The sequence below is a fragment of the Oncorhynchus keta genome, chromosome 35, assembly GCF_023373465.1.
Source record: "Oncorhynchus keta strain PuntledgeMale-10-30-2019 chromosome 35, Oket_V2, whole genome shotgun sequence".
NCBI lineage: Eukaryota > Metazoa > Chordata > Actinopteri > Salmoniformes > Salmonidae > Oncorhynchus > Oncorhynchus keta.
Window position 1 is genome coordinate 20,460,418 of NC_068455.1, and position 27,522 is coordinate 20,487,939.

At 44.5% G+C, this 27,522-nt stretch overlaps 1 protein-coding gene across 2 annotated transcripts; it reads right to left on the reverse strand.

Moving 5' to 3' along the window:
• LOC118372360 (G2/M phase-specific E3 ubiquitin-protein ligase-like) lies at nucleotides 1-27,029 on the reverse strand. 2 transcript variants are annotated; one of them, XM_035758221.2, is made up of 15 exons: nucleotides 26,880-27,029; nucleotides 25,556-25,640; nucleotides 25,282-25,379; nucleotides 24,816-24,917; nucleotides 17,708-17,832; nucleotides 15,914-16,082; nucleotides 15,550-15,656; nucleotides 5,967-6,083; nucleotides 5,696-5,820; nucleotides 5,444-5,555; nucleotides 4,766-5,079; nucleotides 3,123-3,304; nucleotides 2,265-2,437; nucleotides 1,868-2,079; nucleotides 1-663 (listed from the first exon to the last, which is right to left on the reverse strand). In XM_035758221.2, the coding sequence occupies exons 2-15, from the start codon at nucleotides 25,596-25,598 to the stop codon at nucleotides 416-418; spliced, it is 2,127 nt and encodes a 708-aa protein (XP_035614114.1). In that variant the 5' UTR covers nucleotides 25,599-25,640; nucleotides 26,880-27,029; the 3' UTR covers nucleotides 1-415. The 2 variants fall into 2 exon arrangements, with proteins under 2 accessions (XP_035614114.1, XP_035614115.1); XM_035758222.2 differs by lacking the exon at nucleotides 26,880-27,029 and adding an exon at nucleotides 25,837-26,413.
• Nucleotides 27,030-27,522: the final 493 nt, after the last annotated feature.

Below are 27,522 nucleotides of genomic sequence, written 5' to 3' on the forward strand. Positions count from 1 at the left end.
TAGAAAATGTAGCATATAATTAACAGAACTTTACAGAAAATATTGACACACACTTCAGTATGTACAACATAAAATATGTCAAAGAGAATCCCAAAAGAGAAAGAGACAAATATTTCATACCAAACATATCATTCAAACAAAGAAAATACCATTCAAACAATTGTAGCACCAAAACTAATGCTCTTTCTAACAATTCAATTAGTGTAAAATAGTTTCTAAAAGTCAACAGCTAAAGCCTATAATACAAAACGCATTAGCTCTGTCGTGGTGGAAATACCCTACCCAAACCTTAAACTCTATGACGTGAGTAAATATCAACTGAAGTACAGAATCCAAATGAAATGTGTCCTACAAGTTCATTGACAGTCTATTAAAGTTGAGCTTATATAGATCAATACTGTCTGTGTGTCTGTGATCAAATTATCTGCAAGACTGTGAGTTGGCACACTGCATACTCCATGTGCTTCTTGAAGGCCTGGTAGGAAGGTACCACCGGCAGCAGGAGGTGGTTGGAGCTGGGCTGGCTCACAGGGAAGGCCCCGGCCGGGTCCAGTGGATGGAGGAAGGATAAGGTAGGGCTGGGGCTGAACCCTACAGCTGGTACCACATCAGCTGAGGTGGCAAAGATGAGCACGTCCTCTAGCGATGTTGCACATCTGCCAACTGAAACCAGAGAACAGAGACTGGTGATGATGGGTGATATATGGAGACAGGTGGGGACATCCATGTGATTGTGTTAGTTTTACTGAATATCATTGTAATAGTAGTACACTGTCTGAACGGCCTTCAAGTGTCTGTACGGCTTGTTCTTCTTGGCTTGATATGTACACTACCGTTCAAAAATTTGGGGTCACTTAGAAATGTCTTTGTTGTTGAAAGAAAATGTAAAACATTTTGTACATTAAAATGACATCAAATTGATCAGAAATACAGTGTAGACATTGTTAATGTTGTAAATAACTATTGTAGCTGGAAACGGCAGATTTTGTAATGGAATATCTTCATCGGCGTACAGTGGCCCGTTATCAGCAACCATCACTCCTGTGTTCCAATGTTACGTTGTGTTAGCTAATCCAAGTTTATCATTTTAAAAGGCTAATTGATCATTAGAAAAACATTTTGCAATTCTGTTAACACAGCTGAAAACTGATTACAGAAGCAATAAAACTGGCCTTTAGACTAGATGAGTATCCAGAACATCAGCATTTGTGGGTTCGATGACAGGCTCAAAATGGTCAGAAACAAAGTCCTTTCTTCTGAAACTTGTCCGTCTATTCCTGTTCTGAGAAATGAAGGCTATTCCATGCGAGAAATTGGCAAGAAACTGAAGACCTCGTACAACGCTGTGTACTACTCCCTTCACAGAACAGTGCCAACAGGCTCTAACCAGAATAGAAAGAGGAGTGGGAGGTCCCGGTGCACAACTGAGCAAGAGGACAAGTAAATTACAATGTCTAGTTTGAGAAACAGACGCCTCACAAGTCCTCAACTGGCAGTTTCATTAAATTGTACACGCAAAACACCAGTCAAAAGGTTTTCTAATTATCAATTAGCCTTTTAAAATGATAAACTTGGATTAGCTAACACAACGTGCCATTGGAACACAGGAGTGATGGTTGCTGATAATGGGCCACTGTACGCCGATGTAGATATTAAATAAAAAATGTGCTGTTTCCAGCTACATTAGTAATTTACAACATTAACAATATCTACACTCTTTCTGATCAATTTCATGTTACAAAAAAATGTGCTCTTCTTTAAAAAAAAAAGAAGACATTTCTAAGTAACCCCAAACTTTTGAACGGTAGTGTATATCTTAAATTATCAAATAAATATTTCAATCATTGAGTCATTAGAGGTCAAATACCTTCACACTCCAATAGGTAATGTCTCCAAAAGGTGACCACAGTGGTCTCCTTCCCTGCGGTCTCTTCCTGGTCTGAAAACTGAACAGTGAAGAGAGCTGCCATGGTGTCAGCAGTCAGCTTGTCATGAGAGGAACAGAACAGACCAACAAAGGCTCCTGGAAACATCTGGACCTGGTCAAACACACCAAGGGTTTTCAGACCCTCACAGAACCTACAAACACAAAGTTAAACAAAATATATTTAACAGAAACCAGGATTACAATGTTTCAAACATAGTTACAGTAGAATACTAGTGACAGTTTAAAATATGTTTGAGCAATGATAAAACATGTTGAATGTGAAACAGAGTCAAAAAGGCACCCTTTTTCTAAAGGAAATACCCATAGACATACAAACCTTTGGACGGGTAACTGCATTCTTGTTATTAGGTGGAAGCTTACAATGTCTTTAACGAGTGTATCTTTGTCCGAAAGGCTCTCAACTGGTCTTGTGCACCCAGCCACTTCCAGGTATTCTGAAGCTGACTCCATTGCCTCTCTCAATTCCTCCAAGGACTTGGATTCCTGAATCTGAACCAAAAGAGATGTCGTATGAGTTAAAGGATTGGTTAACAATTTTTGAACCAAATCTTTATTTTTGTTGTAAATGGCATGCTATAGGGTCCAGACACTTTTTAGCAATTTTACTTGGTTTTGAGGAACTATCCCGACTTGTAATAGACTTCCTCATTGCTCGTTCTGCATTATGGGGTTACGGAAAAACGTGAACAAGCCTCCAAAAACACCCAAATATGTCCTTTTAGCAACGGCAAAGCTCTCACTATAGTGATACGGGTCTTTAGATGTTGTACACATGAAATTGGGTAATTCAGAATTTATTAGCAAAGTTATGTTCCATTTTGTTTGATTCGAGCGTTCTCCCCTTACTGGCTGTTCTGCGGGTCTACACAGAGAACAACCTTTCCAAAAGGAAGTATTTGGGTGTTTTTGGAACCCGTGTTCATATTTTTCCATAGACCCCATATTGCAGAACGAGCAGTGAGGAAGTATATTGCGTGTGGGGACAGTTTCTCAAAAACAAGTGAAATCGCAAAAAAGCGTCAGGACCCTTCAACAATACGCCATTTCCATAAAAAATAGAGATTTGGTTCAAAATTGTGAACCAATCCTTTAAGGCCTTTGTAACATTAGAAGGTCCAACTAAATAAATCTATTCAGCATCTAAGAGAGTAAAGAGACATGTTAAAATATGTACCTTCTTGACTTTGTCTGTGAACACAGTGCTGCCCATGTCTTCCACAGTGAGAGGTGTATCCCTAGGGAAGTTGAACAGACACAGGTAGAGAGCCCTGGAGAAGAAGCCCAGAGGAGGTCCCCCGTGGACCAGACTCAGGGACAGAAGACACCCCACGTCAAAGTAGACGTCCTCCCTCAGAGCTAGGAAACAGGACATAGAAATGAGACAACATAGAGAAGCCAGCACTTGACTTGGGCAGGAGCTCCCCAGAGCTGAGTACCAGCACCACAAATGTTCTACTACTTGAGCTCCTGTTCCTCTTATAGAATATTAGCCCAAAGTATTGTGGAGCTCCTGCACCTAAATATATACAGAACCCAAAATGAGTACCGGCACCTATTTCAGTCCAAGTCAAGCACTGAGAGAAGCTGAGAACAGATCGAAACCACATCCCCAGTATTTGATAATAAGTCGGAAGTTTATATACACTAGGTTGGAGTCATTAATACTCGTTTTTCAACCACTCCACAAATGTCTTGATAACAAACTATAGTTTTGGCAAGTCAGTTAGGACATCTACTTTGTGCATGACACAAGTCATTTTTCCAACAATTGTTTACAGACAGATTATTTCACTGTATCACAATTCCAGTGGGTCAGAAGTTTACATACAGTAAGTTGACTGTGCCTTTAAACAGCTTGGAAAATTCCAGAAAATGATGTCAGGGCTTTAGAAGCTTCTGATAGGCTAATTGACATCATTTGAGGTGTACCTGTGGATGTATTTCAAGGCCTACCTTCAAACTCAGTGCCTCTTTGCTTGAGATCATGGGAAAATCAAAATAAATCAGCCATCATGTTGTGGGGGTGCTTTGCTGCAGGAGGGACTGGTGCACTTCACAAAATAGATGGCATCATGAGGTAGGAAAATTATGTAGATATATTGAAGCATCATCTCAAGACATCAGTCAGGAAGTTAAAGCATGGTCGCAAATGGGTCTTCCAAATGGACAATGACCCCAAGCATACTTCCAAAGTTGTGGGAAAATGGCTTTAGGACAACAAAGTCAAGGTATTGGAGTGGCCATCACAAAGCCTTGACCTTAATCCTATAGAACATTTGTGGGCAGAACAGAAAAAGTGCATGCGAGTAAGGAGGCCTACAAACCTGACTCAGTTACACCAGCTCTGTCAGAAGGAATGGGCCAAAATTCACCCAACTTATTGTGGGAAGCTTGTGAAAGGCTACCCGAACCGTTTGAACCAAGTTAAACAATTTATAGGCAATGCTACCAAATACTAATTGAGTGTATGTAAACCTCTGACCCACTGGGAATGTGGTGAAATAAATAAAAGCTTAAATAAATCATCCTCTCTACTATTATTCTGACATTTCACATTCTTAAAATAAAGTGATGATCCTAACTGACCCAAGACAGGGAATTTTTACAATGATTAAATGTCAGAAATGGTGAAAAACTGAATTTAAATATATTTGGCTAAGGTGTATGTAAACTTCCGACTTCAACTGTAACTCCCAAATGTTACTATGAATGTGAGTTCATGACCCAAAACTTCTAGCAACAAGCAAGTGATGGTGCTAGCGTCAGTTTATGACTGAAAGCTGGAGAGTGTTTTGTATGGGGGTGGTATTGACCTACCTCGTGCATCGAGGGTCAGGGTCTTGGCACCATCCGGACCTTCAAAGACAGTGTTCTGGAGCTGCTGCACCAGGAGCCTGAGGAAGTGCCGGGTGTTGCCAGGGCAGGTGTCTGGGCTGGAACTGTGCTTGCTGCTTGTGAATCTCACTGCAAGGGCATGGGACGGGTTGAAGTCACTCCTCTTCACTAGCTCCATGGCAGCCTCCAGGACCTTGTTTCCATTCACCAACACTGGCATGGATGGTTGGTGCTGTGATGTCTGACTGGCAAGCTCCTGTAGGATCTCTCCAGCAGAGCCTCCCAACAAAAATGGCCTGCCAATCATGAAATAATCTATGTTTATCTCCAATGTGTTCTGAGCACAACATATAAGGTAAGACCAAAAAACAAGTCCCCCTAGAAAACATTTGGACTTGGTCTATGACGTCAAGTACAAAAATTAGAAGTATTTTTCTAAATGTATTTGATAGTTTTTATTGATAGATACAATGGTTAAGTTATTGAGATGGGGAGAGAGGGGTCTTGGAATGGAAAGCGGCGCAGTCGGGGCTTGAAGCCGTGCCAGTCAGGTTTTGAAGCCATGCCCTCAGGTGCAATGTGTGGTCACTATCAATAGACTGGCTGAAAGGCGGCAAGGATTTTTGTGTGAAAAAAATGCTAAACAATAATTTACTGTACCTTTTACAGACTATGGGTGATTGGCGAGGGGTCAGTGTGAGACTCCTTTTAGAAGTCCTGCTTCTTCTCTGCCCACCGGGCTGTGGAGAGTCAGTGTGTCTGGGGAGTGAAGCTAAACAAGAAATAACAATGATTATCAGAGAGAGAATAGACTTTATAAAGACAATAAAAGCAGTTCTTCATTCCAATCATAACTGGTCATAACTTCACTGCCCAGTTAGATCAAAACAGACAGTACGGCAAATAACCTACCTGTCCCATCCACAGATCCTGCACAGTCCTCACAAGCCCAGTTAGTCTCGTCAAGTTTGAGGGAACCACATTTTCGATGGGTGCCACTAGAGCCACAGAGGGCACAGCGCAGAATTTGAAACCATCTGAAAACCAAAAAGACATATGAGTGAGACCCAAATTAATTTTAGAGATAAACACATTTAGGTTCGTCAACCATTTCAGCCACACACACACACACACACACACACACACACACACACACACACACACACACAACATTAGAGCTTACCCAGTGCGTGAAGAATATGTCCGACCACTGTGGGAGAGACATTTTTTGGCATCACAGTGCTGGTACACCTGCAATAACTCTCCATAGGCATTTTCTTCCAGCTCCCAGGCTGCATCTCTATGGCACACATACAGAAAACTTTAGTTAAAACTCATAATGCCACAACACTAATGCAACAGTACTTTATTTGTACTTTAACTGTTACATCAGAAATTCGTCTTCTGGTGTACTGTGACTGCTGTCAACCACGTCTCACAGAACACACAATCAGAGATCCTGGACCAAACATACAGTACAGTAGAGCCTGGACCATACAGTACAGTAGAGCCTGGACCATACAGTACAGTAGAGCATGGACCATAAATGCAGTACAGTAGAGCCTGGACCACACAGTACAGTAGAGCATTGAGCATACAGTACAGTAGAGCATGGACCATACAGTACAGTAGAGCCTGGACAAGACATACCGTACTGTAGAGAATGGACCATAAATGCAGTACAGTAGAGCCTGGACCACACAGTACAGTAGAGCATGGGCCATACAAACAGTAGAGCTTGGGCCGTGTATACAGTAGAGCCTGGACCATACCGTACTGTAGAGAATGGACCATAAATGCAGTACAGTAGAGCCTGGACCACACAGTACAGTAGAGCATGGGCCATACAAACAGTAGAGCTTGGGCCGTGTATACAGTAGAGCCTGGACCATACATACAGTAGAGCCTGGAACATACATACAGTAGAGCCTGGACCATACATACAGTAGAGCCTGGACCATGCATACAGTAGAGCCTGGACCATACATACAGTAGAGCCTGGACCATGCATACAGTAGAGCCTGGACCATGCATACAGTAGAGCCTGGACCATGCATACAGTAGAGCCTGGACCATGCATACAGTAGAGCCTGGACCATACATACAGTAGAGCCTGGACCATGCATACAGTAGAGCCTGGACCATACATACAGTAGAGCCTGGACCATGCATACAGTAGAGCCTGGACCATACATACAGTAGAGCCTGGACCATACATACAGTAGAGCCTGGACCATACATACAGTAGAGCCTGGACCATGCATACAGTAGAGCCTGGACCATGCATACAGTAGAGCCTGGACCATGCATACAGTAGAGCCTGGACCATACATACAGTAGAGCCTGGACCATGCATACAGTAGAGCCTGGACCATAGAGTACAGTAGAGCATGGACCATAAATGCAGTACAGTAGAGCCTGGACCATACATACAGTAGAGCCTGGACCATACATACAGTAGAGCCTGGACCATGCATACAGTAGAGCCTGGACCATGCATACAGTAGAGCCTGGACCATGCATACAGTAGAGCCTGGACCATGCATACAGTAGAGCCTGGACCATACATACAGTAGAGCCTGGACCATGCATACAGTAGAGCCTGGACCATACATACAGTAGAGCCTGGACCATGCATACAGTAGAGCCTGGACCATACATACAGTAGAGCCTGGACCATACATACAGTAGAGCCTGGACCATACATACAGTAGAGCCTGGACCATGCATACAGTAGAGCCTGGACCATGCATACAGTAGAGCCTGGACCATGCATACAGTAGAGCCTGGACCATACATACAGTAGAGCCTGGACCATGCATACAGTAGAGCCTGGACCATAGAGTACAGTAGAGCATGGACCATAAATGCAGTACAGTAGAGCCTGGACCATACAGTACAGTAGAGCATGGACCATAAATGCAGTACAGTAGAGCCTGGACCATGCATACAGTAGAGCCTGGACCATGCATACAGTAGAGCCTGGACCATACAGTACAGTAGAGCATGGACCATAAATGCAGTACAGTAGAGCATGGACCATACAGTACAGTAGAGCATGGGCCATACATACAGTAGAGCCTGGACAAGACATACCGTACTGTAGAGAATGGACCATAAATGCAGTACAGTAGAGCATGGGCCATACATACAGTAGAGCATGGGCCATACATACAGTAGAGCATGGGCCATACAAACAGTAGAGCTTGGGCCGTGTATACAGTAGAGCCTGGACCATACATACAGTAGAGCCTGGACCATACATACAGTAGAGCCTGGACCATACATACAGTAGAGCCTGGACCATACATACAGTAGAGCCTGGACCATGCATACAGTAGAGCCTGGACCATGCATACAGTAGAGCCTGGACCATACATACAGTAGAGCCTGGACCATGCATACAGTAGAGCCTGGACCATGCATACAGTAGAGCCTGGACTATACATACAGTAGAGCCTGGACCATGCATACAGTAGAGCCTGGACCATACATACAGTAGAGCCTGGACCATGCATACAGTAGAGCCTGGACCATACATACAGTAGAGCCTGGACCATACATACAGTAGAGCCTGGACCATACATACAGTAGAGCCTGGACCATACATACAGTAGAGCCTGGACCATGCATACAGTAGAGCCTGGACCATACATACAGTAGAGCCTGGACCATACATACAGTAGAGCCTGGACCATGCATACAGTAGAGCCTGGACCATGCATACAGTAGAGCCTGGACCATACATACAGTAGAGCCTGGACCATACATACAGTAGAGCCTGGACCATACATACAGTAGAGCATGGACCATACATACAGTAGAGCCTGGACCATGCATACAGTAGAGCCTGGACCATGCATACAGTAGAGCCTGGACCATACATACAGTAGAGCCTGGACCATGCATACAGTAGAGCCTGGACCATGCATACAGTAGAGCCTGGACCATAAATGCAGTACAGTAGAGCCTGGACCATAAATGCAGTACAGTAGAGCCTGGACCATGCATACAGTAGAGCCTGGACCATGCATACAGTAGAGCCTGGACCATACATACAGTAGAGCCTGGACCATACATACAGTAGAGCCTGGACCATACATACAGTAGAGCCTGGACCATACATACAGTAGAGCCTGGACCATAGAGTACAGTAGAGCATGGACCATAAATGCAGTACAGTAGAGCCTGGACCATACAGTACAGTAGAGCATGGACCATAAATGCAGTACAGTAGAGCCTGGACCATGCATACAGTAGAGCCTGGACCATGCATACAGTAGAGCCTGGACCATACAGTACAGTAGAGCATGGACCATACAGTACAGTAGAGCATGGACCATACAGTACAGTAGAGCATGGGCCATACATACAGTAGAGCCTGGACAAGACATACCGTACTGTAGAGAATGGACCATAAATGCAGTACAGTAGAGCATGGGCCATACATACAGTAGAGCATGGGCCATACATACAGTAGAGCATGGGCCATACAAACAGTAGAGCTTGGGCCGTGTATACAGTAGAGCCTGGACCATACATACAGTAGAGCCCGGACCATACATACAGTAGAGCCTGGACCATACATACAGTAGAGCCTGGACCATACATACAGTAGAGCCTGGACCATACATACAGTAGAGCCTGGACCATACATACAGTAGAGCCTGGACCATGCATACAGTAGAGCCTGGACCATACATACAGTAGAGCCTGGACCATACATACAGTAGAGCCTGGACCATACATACAGTAGAGCATGGACCATACATACAGTAGAGCATGGACCATACATACAGTAGAGCCTGGACCATGCATACAGTAGAGCCTGGACCATGCATACAGTAGAGCCTGGACCATACATACAGTAGAGCCTGGACCATGCATACAGTAGAGCCTGGACCATGCATACAGTAGAGCCTGGACCATACATACAGTAGAGCCTGGACCATACATACAGTAGAGCCTGGACCATACATACAGTAGAGCATGGACCATACATACAGTAGAGCATGGACCATACATACAGTAGAGCCTGGACCATGCATACAGTAGAGCCTGGACCATGCATACAGTAGAGCCTGGACCATACATACAGTAGAGCCTGGACCATGCATACAGTAGAGCCTGGACCATGCATACAGTAGAGCCTGGACCATAAATGCAGTACAGTAGAGCCTGGACCATGCATACAGTAGAGCCTGGACCATACATACAGTAGAGCCTGGACCATGCATACAGTAGAGCCTGGACCATAGAGTACAGTAGAGCATGGACCATAAATGCAGTACAGTAGAGCCTGGACCATACAGTACAGTAGAGCATGGACCATAAATGCAGTACAGTAGAGCCTGGACCATGCATACAGTAGAGCCTGGACCATGCATACAGTAGAGCCTGGACCATACAGTACAGTAGAGCATGGACCATACAGTACAGTAGAGCATGGACCATACAGTACAGTAGAGCATGGGCCATACATACAGTAGAGCCTGGACAAGACATACCGTACTGTAGAGAATGGACCATAAATGCAGTACAGTAGAGCATGGGCCATACATACAGTAGAGCATGGGCCATACATACAGTAGAGCATGGGCCATACAAACAGTAGAGCTTGGGCCGTGTATACAGTAGAGCCCGGACCATACATACAGTAGAGCCCGGACCATACATACAGTAGAGCCTGGACCATACATACAGTAGAGCCTGGACCATACATACAGTAGAGCCTGGACCATACATACAGTAGAGCCTGGACCATACATACAGTAGAGCCTGGACCATGCATACAGTAGAGCCTGGACCATACATACAGTAGAGCCTGGACCATACATACAGTAGAGCCTGGACCATACATACAGTAGAGCATGGACCATACATACAGTAGAGCCGGACCATGCATACAGTAGAGCCTGGACCATGCATACAGTAGAGCCTGGACCATACATACAGTAGAGCCTGGACCATGCATACAGTAGAGCCTGGACCATGCATACAGTAGAGCCTGGACCATACATACAGTAGAGCCTGGACCATACATACAGTAGAGCCTGGACCATACATACAGTAGAGCCTGGACCACATACAGTAGAGCCTGGACCATACATACAGTAGAGCCTGGACCATGCATACAGTAGAGCCTGGACCATGCATACAGTAGAGCCTGGACCATGCATACAGTAGAGCCTGGACCATGCATACAGTAGAGCCTGGACCATACATACAGTAGAGCCTGGACCATACATACAGTAGAGCATGGACCATACATACAGTAGAGCCTGGACCATACATACAGTAGAGCATGGACCATACATACAGTAGAGCCTGGACCATACATACAGTAGAGCCTGGACCATGCATACAGTAGAGCCTGGACCATGCATACAGTAGAGCCTGGACCATACATACAGTAGAGCCTGGACCATACATACAGTAGAGCCTGGACCATACATACAGTAGAGCCTGGACCATACATACAGTAGAGCCTGGACCATGCATACAGTAGAGCCTGGACCATGCATACAGTAGAGCCTGGACCATACATACAGTAGAGCCTGGACCATACATACAGTAGAGCCTGGACCATACATACAGTAGAGCCTGGACCATACATACAGTAGAGCCTGGACCATACATACAGTAGAGCCTGGACCATACATACAGTAGAGCCTGGACCATACATACAGTAGAGCCTGGACCATGCATACAGTAGAGCCTGGACCATGCATACAGTAGAGCCTGGACCATGCATACAGTAGAGCCTGGACCATACATACAGTAGAGCATGGACCATACATACAGTAGAGCCTGGACCATACATACAGTAGAGCATGGACCATACATACAGTAGAGCCTGGACCATACATACAGTAGAGCCTGGACCATACATACAGTAGAGCCTGGACCACACATACAGTAGAGCCTGGACCACACATACAGTAGAGCCTGGACCACACATACAGTAGAGCCTGGACCATACATACAGTAGAGCCTGGACCATACATACAGTAGAGCCCGGACCATACATACAGTAGAGCCCGGACCATACATACAGTAGAGCCCGGACCATACATACAGTAGAGCCCGGACCATACATACAGTAGAGCCCGGACCATACATACAGTAGAGCCCGGACCATACAGTACAGTAGAGCCTGGACCATGCATACAGTAGAGCCTGGACCATGCATACAGTAGAGCCTGGACCATACATACAGTAGAGCATGGACCACACATACAGTAGAGCCTGGACCATACATACAGTAGAGCCTGGACCATACATACAGTAGAGTCTGGACCATACATACAGTAGAGCCTGGACCATACATACAGTAGAGCCTGGACCATACATACAGTAGAGCCCGGACCATACATACAGTAGAGCCTAGACCATACGTACAGTAGAGCCTGGACCATGCATACAGTAGAGCCTGGACCATGCATACAGTAGAGCCTGGACCATGCATACAGTAGAGCCTGGACCATACATACAGTAGAGCCTGGACCATACATACAGTAGAGCCTGGACCATGCATACAGTAGAGCCTGGACCATACAGTACAGTAGAGCCTGGACCATGCATACAGTAGAGCCTGGACCATGCATACAGTAGAGCCTGGACCATACATACAGTAGAGCCTGGACCATACATACAGTAGAGCCTGGACCATGCATACAGTAGAGCCTGGACCATACATACAGTAGAGCCTGGACCATACATACAGTAGAGCCTGGACCATACATACAGTAGAGCCTGGACCATACATACAGTAGAGCCTGGACTATACATACAGTAGAGCCTGGACTATACATACAGTAGAGCCTGGACCATAAACACAATACAGTAGAGCCTGGACCATACATACAATAGAGCCTGGCCCATACATACAGTAGAGCCTGGACCATGAACACAATAAAGTAGAGCCTGGACTATACATACAGTAGAGCCTGGGCCATGTATAAAGTAGAGCCTGGACCATACATACAGTAGAGCCTGGACCATACATACAGTAGAGCCTGGGCCATGTATACAGTAGAGCCTGGACCATACATACAGTAGAGTCTGGAGCATGAACACAATACAGTAGAGCCTGGACCATGCATACAGTAGAGCCTGGGCCATGTATACAGTAGAGTCTGGACCATGAACACAATACAGTAGAGCCTGGACCATGAACACAATACAGTAGAGCCTGGACCATGCATACAGTAGAGCCTGGGCCATGTATACAGTAGAGCCTGGGCCATACATACAGTAGAGCATGGACCACACATACAGTAGAGCCTGGACCATACATACAGTAGAGCCTGGACCATACATACAGTAGAGCCTGGACCATACATACAGTAGAGCCTGGACCATACATACAGTAGAGCCTGGACCATACATACAGTAGAGCCTGGACCACACATACAGTAGAGCCTGGACCACACATACAGTAGAGCCTGGACCATACATACAGTAGAGCCTGGACCATACATACAGTAGAGCCTGGACCATACATACAGTAGAGCCCGGACCATACATACAGTAGAGCCCGGACCATGCATACAGTAGAGCCTGGACCATACATACAGTAGAGCCTGGACCATACATACAGTAGAGCCTGGACCATGCATACAGTAGAGCCTGGACCATACATACAGTAGAGCCTGGACCATGCATACAGTAGAGCCTGGACCATACATACAGTAGAGCCTGGACCATACATACAATAGAGCCTGGACCATACATACAGTAGAGCCTGGACCATACATACAGTAGAGCCTGGACCATACATACAGTAGAGCCTGGACCATACATACAGTAGAGCCTGGACCATACATACAGTAGAGCCCGGACCATACATACAGTAGAGCCTGGACCATACATACAGTAGAGCCTGGACCATGCATACAGTAGAGCCTGGACTCTACATACAGTAGAGCCTGGACCATACATACAGTAGAGCCTGGACCATACATACAGTAGAGCCTGGACCATACATACAGAAGAGCCTGGACCATACATACAGTAGAGCCTGGACCATACATACAGTAGAGCCTGGACTATACATACAGTAGAGCCTGGACTATACATACAGTAGAGTCTGGACCATACATACAGTAGAGCCTGGACCATACATACAGTAGAGCCTGGACCATACATACAGTAGAGCCTGGACCATACATACAGTAGAGCCTGGACTATACATACAGTAGAGCCTGGACTATACATACAGTAGAGCCTGGACCATAAACACAATACAGTAGAGCCTGGACCATACATACAGTAGAGCCTGGACCATACATACAGTAGAGCCTGGACCATACATACAGTAGAGCCTGGGCCATGTATACAGTAGAGCCTGGACCATACATACAGTAGAGTCTGGACCATGAACACAATACAGTAGAGCCTGGACCATGCATACAGTAGAGCCTGGGCCATGTATACAGTAGAGGCTGGACCATGAACACAATACAGTAGAGCCTGGACCATGCATACAGTAGAGCCTGGACCATGAACACAATACAGTAGAGCCTGGGCCATGTATACAGTAGAACCTGGACCATGTATACAGTAGAACCTGGACCATACATACAGTAGAACCTGGACCATGCATACAGTAGAGCCTGGGCCATGTATACAGTAGAGCCTGGACCATACATACAGTAGAGCCTGGACCATGCATACAGTAGAGCCTGGACCATACATACAGTAGAGCCTGGACCATACATACAGTAGAGCCTGGACCATACATACAGTAGAGCCTGGACCATACATACAGTAGAGCCTGGACCATGCATACAGTAGAACCTGGACCATACATACAGTAGAACCTGGACCATGCATACAGTAGAACCTGGACCATACATACAGTAGAGCCTGGACCATGCATACAGTAGAGCCTGGACCATACATACAGTAGAGCCTGGACCATACATACATTAGAGCCTGGACCATACATACAGTAGAGCCTGGACCATGCATACAGTAGAACCTGGACCATACATACAGTAGAACCTGGACCATGCATACAGTAGAGCCTGGGCCATGTATACAGTAGAGCCTGGACCATACATACAGTAGAGCATGGACCACACATACAGTAGAGCCTGGACCATACATGCAGTAGAGCCTGGACCATACATACAGTAGAGCCTGGACCATACATACAGTAGAGCCTGGACCATACATACAGTAGAGCCTGGACCATGCATACAGTAGAGCCTGGACCATGCATACAGTAGAGCCTGGACCATACATACAGTAGAGCCTGGACCATATATACAGTAGAGCCTGGACCATACATACAGTAGAGCCTGGACCATATATACAGTAGAGCCTGGACCATGCATACAGTAGAACCTGGACCATACATACAGTAGAACCTGGACCATACATACAGTAGAGCCTGGACCATATATACAGTAGAGCCTGGACCATGCATACAGTAGAACCTGGACCATACATACAGTAGAACCTGGACCATACATACAGTAGAGCCTGGACCATACATACAGTAGAGCCTGGACCATGCATACAGTAGAGCCTGGACCATATATACAGTAGAGCCTGGACCATGCATACAGTAGAGCCTGGACCATGCATACAGTAGAGCATGGACCACGCATACAGTAGAGCCTGGACCATGCATACAGTAGAGCCTGGACCATACATACAGTAGAGCCTGGACCATACATACAGTAGAGCATGGACCACACAGTACAGTAGACAATTAAAAAGGTTTAGGGCAGAATGTTCTGGAAGGTAAATAATACCTCTCAGGTATGTGGACTCCCATCTGGAGCATCTCCTGCTGGAACATGTCCTTGTTGTTGCACAGAGTGCATCTGAAGAAGAACATGCCAGCACTATGAGCCTGGTTCTGGAGGGATACATAGGAAATAAATAAGAGAATGCATGTAGTCACTTACAAGCCTTCATAAACTCTTTATATGGCCATCATAGATGCTTCACAAAGCCCATATATGCAAATGTAATGCCATATAGAGGGAAGAAATAAGGGTTATGCACATTGTAGCACATTGCAAGGAACTGTTACAACACATTTTATGTAGTATGAAAAATCATGTATTCCCATATTCACCCAAGATGGCCATTGCTAGTCTGGGATGTAGCTACCTGCACGCAGTCTCTGTGAAACCAGCTGCCATGGCAGGCAGGACACTTGAGAATGGAGTAGGAGAGGACAGGCTCTATGGGGTCCAGACACACTGAGCAGGACATAGGCTCACTGACACAAGCCGACACTGGCAAGGACTGGGTGGGACTGTGATCCTTACAGTAGGACCTGGGGGAATACAATCAGAGACGCACCATGGTATAAAGCATGGCTCCTTGTTAATGTTTCCAAGAAATAAGAGTACTTCAACCAACTAAAAGTAGAGGCGTAGCCAAAGACTCAATCATGGACACTGTTAATGACAGATGTGGCTGCTTCGCATGATGTATTGTTGTCTCTATCTTCTTGCCCTTTGTCTGTGCCCAATAATGTGTGTACCATGTTTTGTGCTGCTACCACGTTGTGCTGCCGCCATGCTGTGTTGCTACCATGTTGTTGTCAAGTTGTGTTGCTACCATGCTGTGTTGTCATGTGTTGCTGCCATGCTATGTTGTTGTCTTAGGTCTCTCTTGATGCAGTGTTTTGTGGTGTCTCTCTTGTCATGATGTGTGTTTTGTCCTATATTTTTATTGAATGTTTTATCCCTGCACCCGTTGCCGCAAGGGGGCCTTTTGTTAGACCGTCATTGTAAATCATATTTTTTTCTTAACTGACTTGCCTAGTTAAAGATTAAATTAAAAACAAAAATAAAGTTCACAAGGAGAAAATAGGCACAGCTGTAATTTTATTCTGATGAAGGCGAATATGAATTTACTGTTTTTGAATTAATTATATATTTGTAATCTCTAAAACAAGAGCTGAGCCTAATTATCCCCTGTTACTGCGTTTGCCATGGCTGCTGTCTATTATGTTTAGAATCTCTAGACAACACACACTAGAGCTGGGCAATATGGATCAAAAGTAATATCGTAATACATTTAACCATTTTACTAGATAACAATAACTTTCCATTAGTGGCAGGGCTCTAGATGGGGGTTTTTCAGTGCCAAGTTAGACACCTGAGATGGGAGCCTACTATTCAAACAGTAAGCTATTTCATGTAACATATCCAGGGAATGCATGATTGATATTTTGATATGCAGCTTGTCAAAATAGGATCCAGAATTATTACATTTATGTTTGGTTCTTCAGAGAATTTGCCGACATCTCTGTGTATATTGGCCTATAGACTATATTATTCACCAACTGAGGAAATGGCAACTCAAAGACAGCTAGATTGCTAAATCTAAATATGATATTGTCGCTAGATAGCCATGTAGGGTAAATCAGTACTTTCCAGCACTATTCCTAGGCTATTTATGTAGGCCTATTCACTGCAAATGGCTAGCTCAGCTCCGCGGTCGTATCAAAACCATACTACGGCCTACTCTGGTTGTAAAGTGGTGTCGTCCTGAACTCAATATGAAGAGCTGAGAAATAGAGTATACAGCCACAGGAAGTTGTCTCTCCTCTGTTACTAGAACAACAGTAGTTGCTTTGAAAACTGCATTTCTCCCGCAATTCAATTTTAAGCAACGATCATATGCTTGTGCTTCTGCATCTCTCCCTCCTCAGGAGCGCACAGTGCGGAAAGGGAGTGAGAGTCAGCTGTCGACAGTCAAATCAACATAATGTACAGGCTATTACTGTTGACCAAATAATGGTTTTAGAACAATCTACAATAATGTTCTGTAGCAAAATTACCGCCATATGCAAAATGCTTCGGTTAGAGGAAGGCAATGTCGGTGTTGATCATTTTCGGATTATGTCCCAGCTCTAATACATACTGGTGATATATAATCATCGTCACTTACGGAAATAAATCTGTGAATTGAAAGATGAATTGGTGTTGTTTGCCACATGGAAAATGGACCTTCTTCTGGCAGCTTTTGACGTAGCACCCAACTGAAGCACCATTCTTCTTGCAGACTGCACATTTCTAAACACAGGGTACACAGAAAGCAAAAAAGTACATTTAGGACATGATAATGATGTTTTTGAACAAGAATCCAAGCAATCAGAAACGATTGAAGGCAACATCTAAAACATCTGTAATAGAAGTGCCGCTTAGTCTTGGAGTGGACAAATGCTCTAGGATTAGGGTAACCCTAATACAACCATACATCATACTAAATAGCTTGTATGGACAGCACTACTGTTGGTGCTGAGTGAGCCTATCAGCCTTAGTTGAAAAGTTTCTGCTCGGTGAGTGATCAAGCTCCTTTCCTCTACCTGTCAAGCCACTGCGTAAACTCTCCTCTACCGAAACAGCTGAGGCCATGTTGGCCATGGAAAGCACAGAATTAAATAGAACATATTGTGCATGTCTTATACTATATTTCCATGGTGACAAGCATCACTCAAAGTGCCTGCTGAGCTGAAGAGGTTGAATGGTACCTAGCCCTGTACTCTTAAAGGAGCCTAACGTTACAGTACTGCCCTGTAGCACTCACATCTGTAATCATGAAGTGCTTTGAGAGGCTGGTTATGCCACACATCAACTCCATCATCCCAGACACCCTAGACCCACTCCAATTTACATACCGCCCCAACAGATCCACAGACGACGCAATCTCAATTGCACTCCATACTGCCCTCGCCCACCTAAATAAGAGGAATACCTATCTGAAAATGCTGTTAATTGACTACACCTCAGCGTTCAACACCATTGTCCCCTCCAAACTCATCACCCACAGGGGTGTGTGCTTAGTCCCCTCTTGTACTCCCTGTTCACCAACAACTGCGTGTCCACACATGATTCCAACACCATCATTAAGCTTGCTGACAACACGACAGTGGTAGACCAGTGACCTGTCAGTGTGGTGCGAGAACAACAGCCTCTCCCTTAATGTCAGTAAGACCAAGGAGCTTATCGTGGACCACATCGATGGGGCTACAGTGGAGCAGGTCAAGAGCTTCAAGTTCCTTGTTGTCCAAATCACAAAGGACTTAAAATGGTCCACACACACAGTCATGAAGAAGGCATGACAACGACTCTTCCCCCTCAGGTTTGGCATGGGCCCTCAAATCCTCAAAAAGTCGTACAGCTGACACCAACAGGCTCCTGAACAGCTTCTATCACTGTCTCTGCGCACACTCAAAGGGCCATACACACTCACGCACACTGACACCCCAAAACACACAAAGATTCACTCCATCATTTGCTCACAAACTCATAATATGCACATTCATTTATACTGACTATATCCTCAACATACAATAATTAAATATGCTGCTGCAACTTTGTTTATCATATACAGTGCCTTGCAAAAGTATTCACCCCCCTTGGGATTTTTCCTATTTTGTTGCATTACAACCTGCAATTTAAATAGATTTTTATTTGGATTTCATGTAATGGACACACACAAAATGGTCCAAATTGGTGAAGTGAAATGAAAAAAATAGCTTGTTTCAAAAAAATTAAAAAACTGAAGTGGTACGTGCATATGTATTCCCCCCTTTGCTATGAAGCCCCTAAATAAAATCTGGTGCAACCAATTACCTTCAGAAGTCACATAATTAGTTAAATAAAGTCCACCTGTGTGCAATCTAAGTGTCACATGATCTGTCACATGATCTCAGAATATTTACACTTGTTCTGAAAGGCCCCAGAGTCTGCAACACCACTAAGCAAGGGGTCCACCACCTTTTCATCGGCAGGGACTGGGAAACTGGTCAGAACTGAAGCAATGATGGATGGCGCTAAATACAGGGAAATTCTTGAGGGAAACCCGTTCAGTCTTCCAGAGATTTGAGACTGGGACAGAGGTTCACATTCCATCAGGACAATGACCCTAAGCATAATGCTAAAGCAACACTCAAGTGGTTTAAGGGGAAACATTTACATGTCTTTGAATGGCTTAGTCAAAGCCCAGACCTCAATCCAATTGAGAATCTGTGGTGTGACTTGTAAAGATTGCTCTACACCAGCAGAACCCATCCAACTTGAAGGAGCTGGAGCAGTTTTGCCTTGAAGAATGGGCAAAAATCCCAGTGGCTAGATGTGCCAAGCTTATAGAGACATACCCCAAGAGACTTGCAGCTGTAATTGCTGCAAAAGGTGGCTCTACAAAGTATTGACTATGTGGGGTATTTATGCATGCTCAAGTTGTTTTGTGTGTGTCTTATTTCTTGTTTGTTTCACAATAAAAACATTTTTTGCATCTTCAAAGTGGTAGGCGTGTTGTATAAATCAAATTATACAAACCCCCCAAAAATCAATTTTAATTCCAAGTTGTAAGGCAACAAAATAGGAAAAATACCAAGGGGTTGAATACTTTCGCAAGCCACTGTATCCTGATGCCTAGTCACCTCCCCCCTATGCATACATCATACAGTGCCTTCAGAAAGTATTCATACCCCTTGACTTTTTCCACAGAAATACCTTATTTACATAAGTATTCAGACCCTTTGCTATGCGACTCTAAATTGAGCTCAGGTGCATCATTGATAATCCTTGATGTTTATACAACTTGATACACGTGGTAAATTTAATTGATTTGACATAATTTGGAAAGGCACACACCTGTCTATATAAGGTCCCACAGATGACAAGTGCATGTCAGTTCAAAAACCAAGCCATGAGGTCGAAGGAATAGTCCGTAGAGCTCAGAGACAGGATTGTGTCGAGACAGATCTGGGGAAGAGTACAATGTCTGCAGAAAGAAGTTTGGGACAACCAAGACTCCTCCTAGAGCTGGCCGCCCAGCCAAACTGAGGGCCTTGGTCAGGAAGGTGACCAAGAACCCGATGGGCACTCTGACAGAGCTCCAGAGTTCCTCTGTGGAGATGGGAGAACCTTCCAGAAGGACAACCATCTCTGCAACATTCCACCAATCAGGCCTTTGTGGTAGTGGTTGGACGGAAGCCACTCTTCAGTAAAAGGCACATGACAGCCCACTTGGAGTTTGCCAAAAGGCACCTAAAGACTCTCAGACCATGAGAAATAAGATTCTCTGGTCTGAAGAAACCTATATTGAACTCTTTGGCCTCAATGCCAAACATCACGTCTGGAGGAAACCTGGCACCATCCCTACGGTGAAACATAGTGGTGGCAGCAGCATGCTGTGGGGATGTGTTCCAGCGGCAGGGACTGGGAGACTAGTCAGGATCAAGGCAAAGATGAACAGAGAAAAGTACAGAGAGATCCTACATGAAACCCTGCTCCAGAGCACTCACAACCTCAGACTGGGGCGAAGGTTCACATTCCAACAGGACAACGACCCTAAACACACAGCCAAGATAACGAAGGAGTGGCTTCGGGACAAGTCTCTAAATGTTCTTAAGTTGCCCAGCCAGAGTCAGGACTGCAACCCATCTAACATCTCTGGAGAGACCTGGAAATAGCTGTGCAGCAAAGCTCCCCATCCAACCTGACAGAGCTTGATAAGATCTGCAGAGAAGAATGGGAGAAACTTCCCAAATGCAGGTGTACCAAGCTTGTAGCGTCATACCCAAGAAGACTCAAGGCTGTAATCGCTGCCAAAGGTGCTTCAACAAAGTTCTGAATAAAGGGTCTGAACACTTATGCAAATGTGATATCAGTTAAAAAAATATATATAAATTAGCAAAAATTTCTAAAAACCTGTTTATTCTTTGTCATTATCAGGTATTGTGTGTAGATTGATGAGGAAAACAACTTAGAAAAAGTCTGTAAGGTAACAAAATGTGGAAAAAGTCAAGGGGAATGAATACTTTCCGAAGGCAATGTATATACAAAAGTATGTGGACACGTCTTCAAATTAGTGGATTCGGTTATTTCAACCACACCCGTTGCTGGCAGGTGTATAAAATCGAGCACAGAGCCATGCAATCTCTATAGACAAACATTGACAGTAGAAGGACCTTACTGAAGATTTCAGTGACTTTCAACGTGGCACCGTCACAGGATGCCACCTTTCCAAAAGGTTAGTTCGTCAAATTTCTGCACTACTAGAGCTGCCCCAGTCAACTGTAAGTGCTGTTATTGTGAAGTTGAAACGTCTAGGAGAAAAAACAGCTTAACCGCAAAGTCATAGGCCACACAAGCACACAGAACGGGACTGCTGAGTGCTGAAGCGCATAAAAACTGTCTGTCCTCGGTTGCAACACTCACTACCGAGTTCCAAACTACCTCTGGAAGCAAAGTCAGCACAAAAACTGTTAGTCGGTAGCTTTTTGAAATGGGTTTCCATGGTCAAGTAGCCGCACATGCCAAGAGAACGTTACCTGCCCGAATGCATAGTGCCAACTGTAAAGTTTGGTGGAGAAGGAAAAATGGTCTGGGGACGTTTTTCATGGTTCGGGCTAGGCCCTTTAGACCAGAGAAGGGAAATCGTAACACCACAGCATACACTCCAATGACATTCTAGACGATTCTGTGCTTCCAACTTTGGGGCAACAGTTTGGGGAAGGCCCTTTCCTGTTTCAGCATGGCACTGCCCCAGTGCACAAATCAGGTCCATACAGGAATGGATTTGGTCAAGATCGGTGTGGAAGAACTTGACTGGCCTGCACAGGGCCCTGACTTCAACTCCATCAAACACCTTTGGGATAAACTAGAACACCGTCTGTGAGCCAGGCCTAACCGCCCAACATCAGTGCCATACCTCACAAATGCTTGTGGCTAAATGGAAGCAAGTCCCCGCAGCAATGTTCCAACATCTAGTGGAAAGCCTTCACAGAAGGCTGAGCACACACTCTTGTGGGGCCCCAGTGTGAAGGGTCAGCAAAGTGGAGACGTTTTTTCCATCTTCATCACCTGGGGGCGGCCATCAGACAGTCCAGAACCCAGTTGCACAGGGAGGGGTTGAGACCCAGGAACAGCATTCTCACATTGGTATTCCTCTTGTCCAGATGGGATAGGGCACTGTGCAGTGTGATGGCGATTGCGTCATCTGTGAACCCGTTGGGGCAGTATGCAAACTTTGACTTCTTGGGTACAGGAACAATGGTAGCCATCTTGAAGCATGTGGGGACAGCAGACTGCGATAGGGAGCGATTGAATATGTCCGTAAACACACCAGCCAGCTGGTCTGCGCATGCTCTGAGGACGCACTAGGGATACTGTCCGGGCCAGCAGCCTTGCGAGGGTTAAAAAGTTTAAATGTTTTACTCACGTCAGCCACTGAGAAGTAGAGGGGGGGCCGCAATCTTTGTTAGCAAGTCGTGACAGTGACACTGTATTATCCTCAAAGTGGGCAAATAACGTATTTAGTTTGTCTGGAAGCGTGATGTCGGTGTCTGTGACGTGGCTATTTTTGACGTCCGTGATTTCCTGTAAACCCTGCCACATACGTCTTGTGTCTGAGCCGTTGAATTGCGACTCCACCTGGTCCCTGTACCGGCATTTCTGTTGTTTGATTGCCTTGCAGAGGGAATAACTACACCGTTTAAATGTAGCCATATTTCCAGACCTCTTTCCATGGTTAAATGCGGTGGATCGCGCTTTCAGTTTGCGCGAATGCCGCCATTCAGCTATAGTTTCTGGTTTGGGTAGGTTTTAATAGTCAACATCTCCAATGCACTTATTAATAAACACACTCACAGAGTCAGCGTATAAGTCAATGTTGTTCTCTGAGGCTGCCCGGAACATATTCCAGTCCGCGTGATCAAAACAATCTTGAAGCGTGGCTTCCGATTGGTCAGACCAGCGTTGAATGGTTCTCGTCACTGGTACATCCTGTATGAGTTTCTGCCTATAAGACGGAACGAACAAGATGACATCGTGGTTGGATTTGCCGAAGGGATGGCTTTATATGCATCGCGGAAGTTAGAGTAATAGTGATCGAGAGTATTAGCCCTGCGAGTCATGCAATCAATATAGTGATAGAATTTAGGTAGCCTTGTTCACAAATTTGCTTTATTAAAATCTCCAGCTACAATAAATGCAGCCTCCGGATATATGGTTTACAGTTTACATAGAGTCCAGTGAAGTTCCTTGAGGGCCGTCTTGGTGTTCGCTTGAGGGGGAATATACACAGCTGTGACTATAACTGACAAGATTTCTCTTGGTAGGTAAAATGGCCAGCATTTCATTGTAAGGAATTCTAGGTTGGGTGAGCAGGACTTGAGTTCATGAGTCGTTAATCATAAAGCATACACCCCCGTCCTTCCTCTTCCCAGAGAGGTGTTTATCTCTGTCGGCGCGATGCATGGAGAAGCCCGGTGGCTGAACCGATTCTGACAACATATCCCGAGAGAGCCATGTTCCCATGAAACAGAGAATATTACACTTGAAGAAACTTTCAAAGTTCTTGACTTTTTCCGGATTGACTGACCTTCATGTCGTAAAGTAATGATGGGACTGTAATTTATTTTTGCTTATTTGAGCTGTTCATGCAATAATATGAACTCTGTCTTTTACGGGTTATCTTCTGTATACCACCCCTACCTTTGTTATTTCAGAGTTTTGATGTCTTCACTATGATTCTACAATGTAGAAAATAGTACAAATAAAGAAAAGCCCTTGAATGAGTAGGTGTGTCCAAACTTTTGACTGGTGGTGTATATTTGCCTAAAACATAATAATTGTCTTGCTCAGAAAACTTGGGCCAAATAAAATCAAATGCAGGCCGCCAGAACCCTGATCTACAGCTATCACTCCAGTTTCCCTACACATTGTAGATATGGTCCTGGAACTGACTGACCCTATTTATAGTATTCTTACTTACTTTCTCATATTCTTCTTTCTAGTTCTTGTGTTTTTGATCTAACTTATGTTATTTGTTGTATTACAATGTTATTGACTATTGCATTGTTGGGTTTTGAGCTCGCAAGAAAGGCATTTCACTGCACATGCGCATGTGACATTACAACTTGAAACGATATGTTATTTTCAGAGGTAGACTGTTGAGTCATAATCAAGGGCTAAATGGTACCTTGCCTATAATGAAAGTAGGATAAATAAATACGCCCTCAATATGAATGAACACACTGACTTACTAGTCTGGATGATCTGCGAACCTCCTGTTTAATATCATCCACCAAGAAGCCATAGATCCCTTCGTTTTCCTCTCCACGCTGATACACGCCGCTTGACATCAGCTGGAATATAAAAACCTCTGAATAGGATTGGAAAATTCCAGGAACTTTCAATAAATTCCCTGGTTTTCCGGAAATCCCGGTTGGAGGACTACCGGAATCAGGAGGGAATAAGCAGAAAATCCAGAGTCCTCTAACCAAGATTCCTGGAAAACCAGGGAATTGAAGTTGCCACCTTTCATCTGACCTTGTAAACATTCTGACATTTAAGGTCCCTTCAGTAAGCAACTGAATGATAAAACAAAAAATATTACTGTTTGAGTAATAGTATTGCGCAATGACAAGATATTTTGGTTTGAGCTAGGCCATAATTCATCATGAACAATGAGTAATTCTAACACACACACACACTCTCTCTCTCTCTTACCAGGCAAAAGTAGTGCACAGTGAGTTCCTGTGACTTAAGTGTGATCTTCTCGCCATATTTGTCTGGACAATTCTCACTGCATTTACAAAGTGCACAACCTTAAAATAGAAAGAAGACATTTCAAGTTCAATGTAAATAAACAAGTACCTTAACTTTTGGGTAGGGTGGTTTGATTACGTGTGTTCTCACCATTGTCATCAAAGTCAAAGTGTTGAAAAAAAGTGATAAAATGTTATACAACAACAACATAGTGGCCTTCATGCTGATTACTCACAGTCTAAGTATTCCTGCTCGGATCTCCGAATCCTCCTCTTCATTTTTAATAGTAAGAGGACCTAGATTCTTCACGTGAAAATTGCCTGAAAAATAAATGTCATAGCTGTATCAGCAAACTTTCAAGATACCAGACTGTGATACATGTCAAATACTGGAGCTGTGCTTAACTTATGCTAGTTTGCCTTGTAGAATGGAACAAGTGGAATAGTCCCAAAAGTGCAAACTACAAGCTGAATTGAGCGCACCTCAAATACCTTACTGTTGCATGGAATGTCATACCTTGGGCACTACAGACAATCATAGCTATTTGCATGAAACTGTCTGGGAATACATTGGCTCCATTGTTTACTTTATGCAGGTGGGCCAGGACCCACTCTCCAGGTATGTTAGCTCTGGTCCATGCACATGTCGGATGAGCATGCAGCGAGAAGGGTGTAACTGCAACCCGCAATTCTGGGCGTTCAACCCCTCCTTTTATAGGTCCAGTAACCTAGATCCAGTAATGCACCATAACGTTGGATGCCAACCGCCGATATACTCCAGAGAAGAGGGGTGGACAACCGTTGCTAGCTACCGCCCCCGCCTGTCCGGCAGTTATCCCGCAGTTCTGTTAACGATGACGAGAGCAAGTGCTCAGCTGGCGGGAGCGAAGGACCCAGTGTGCTAGCTTACCAAGCTAGTCCTAAGGAGGACACCGGTACACAGCAGGCAGGGGCACAAAAAAACTCAAAGAGAATACTTGTATTTCCCTTTTGACCCACATCCAGAAGTTTCACACGAGCATGGGGGGATCATGCAGGAACAAAAGGGATGTTCGAGGGGTGTGGTTCATGAAGGAACCAATGGGATACTCGATTATTTATTACTTTTTTTGGGGGGGGGGTGCCCACATGTGGGAATGTCCGGAATTGCAGGTTTCAGTTCCATACAGCCAAAGATGGCTCATCAGCTGATAAAATGCCCAAGTCGTTTTTAGTGGACGTTGGTGAGTTACGAAAGTATACTGAATACAATGACGAAACGTGCCAGAGCGGTGAACCAGAGCTATGGGTATGCGTGCGCATTTAGAAATAGTTTCAGCTTAGATGCATATTTTTTTTTAGAAAAGTCTTCCTCCTAGTCGTTATCTGTATTATATAAGTAGCAACGAGATCTACGCCTAGCCCAATGACGTTCTCGAGTGTTCTCCAAAAATACAAGCCAATGATATGTTAACACATTCGCTTGCTGAGTAGCTAGCTAATTAATAAAGTCTGTTACAGAAGTGCATAGCTAAAATCTAGTCATCTACTATACACATTGAATGAAAACGTGCATCTTACTTTTACTTGATTTATATGGACTTAATCTAGTTTCTTTGGTTTTCCATGATTTTAAATTTCCCTCGTCGCCCTTCGTCTTTGGAGGGTAAATTTCAAACCGAACCAAAACATTCGGAAATGGGAAGAGTCACAACGTTGATTTCCGGTAGAATCTGCTAATTCTTTTCAGAATAAAAGCCTATCTGAAAATGTCAATTAAAAACAGAAACGAATGCATATAGTCCACTGATATTTGTGTTTCTACAAGATCTGGGAGGGGAGCCATTAAATTGGATTTAATTATAGTCATGTTGAAATATAGACTAAGTAAGCAATACAGGGCCGGCTCCAGTCCTTGATCGTGACCCTCGGTTCCATTACATTACACATAAGTCATTGGACGAAGGCGTCTTATGTAAGGTGGGGGTTTATTAAGAGCCCTGACGCTCGGTGTGAACATGAACAAGCATTGGTTGTGGAAGCATAAGGACCTTATCTTCAGTGCTTGATTTCGGACTGAAATATGGTTCCAGTACTGTTAATATTTAGGTGCAGGAGTTCCACAATACGTTTGAGCTAATATTCTGTAAAAGGAACAGGAGCTCAGGCAGTAGAACATGTAAGGTGCTGGTACTCAGCTATGGTTAACTCCTGTCCAAATCAA

Bases quoted from the DNA above. Each gene is read 5' to 3' on its own strand.
- LOC118372360 (XM_035758221.2), bottom strand. From the start codon at position 25,598: ATGAAGAGGAGGATTCGGAGATCCGAGCAGGAATACTTAGACT. The intron at 3,305-4,765 runs GTAGGTCAATAC...CCTGTTTCCTAG, and splicing joins CCTGACCCTCGATGCACGAG to CTCTGAGGGAGGACGTCTAC. The intron at 2,438-3,122 runs GTACATATTTTA...CTTTTGGTTCAG, and splicing joins TCACAGACAAAGTCAAGAAG to ATTCAGGAATCCAAGTCCTT.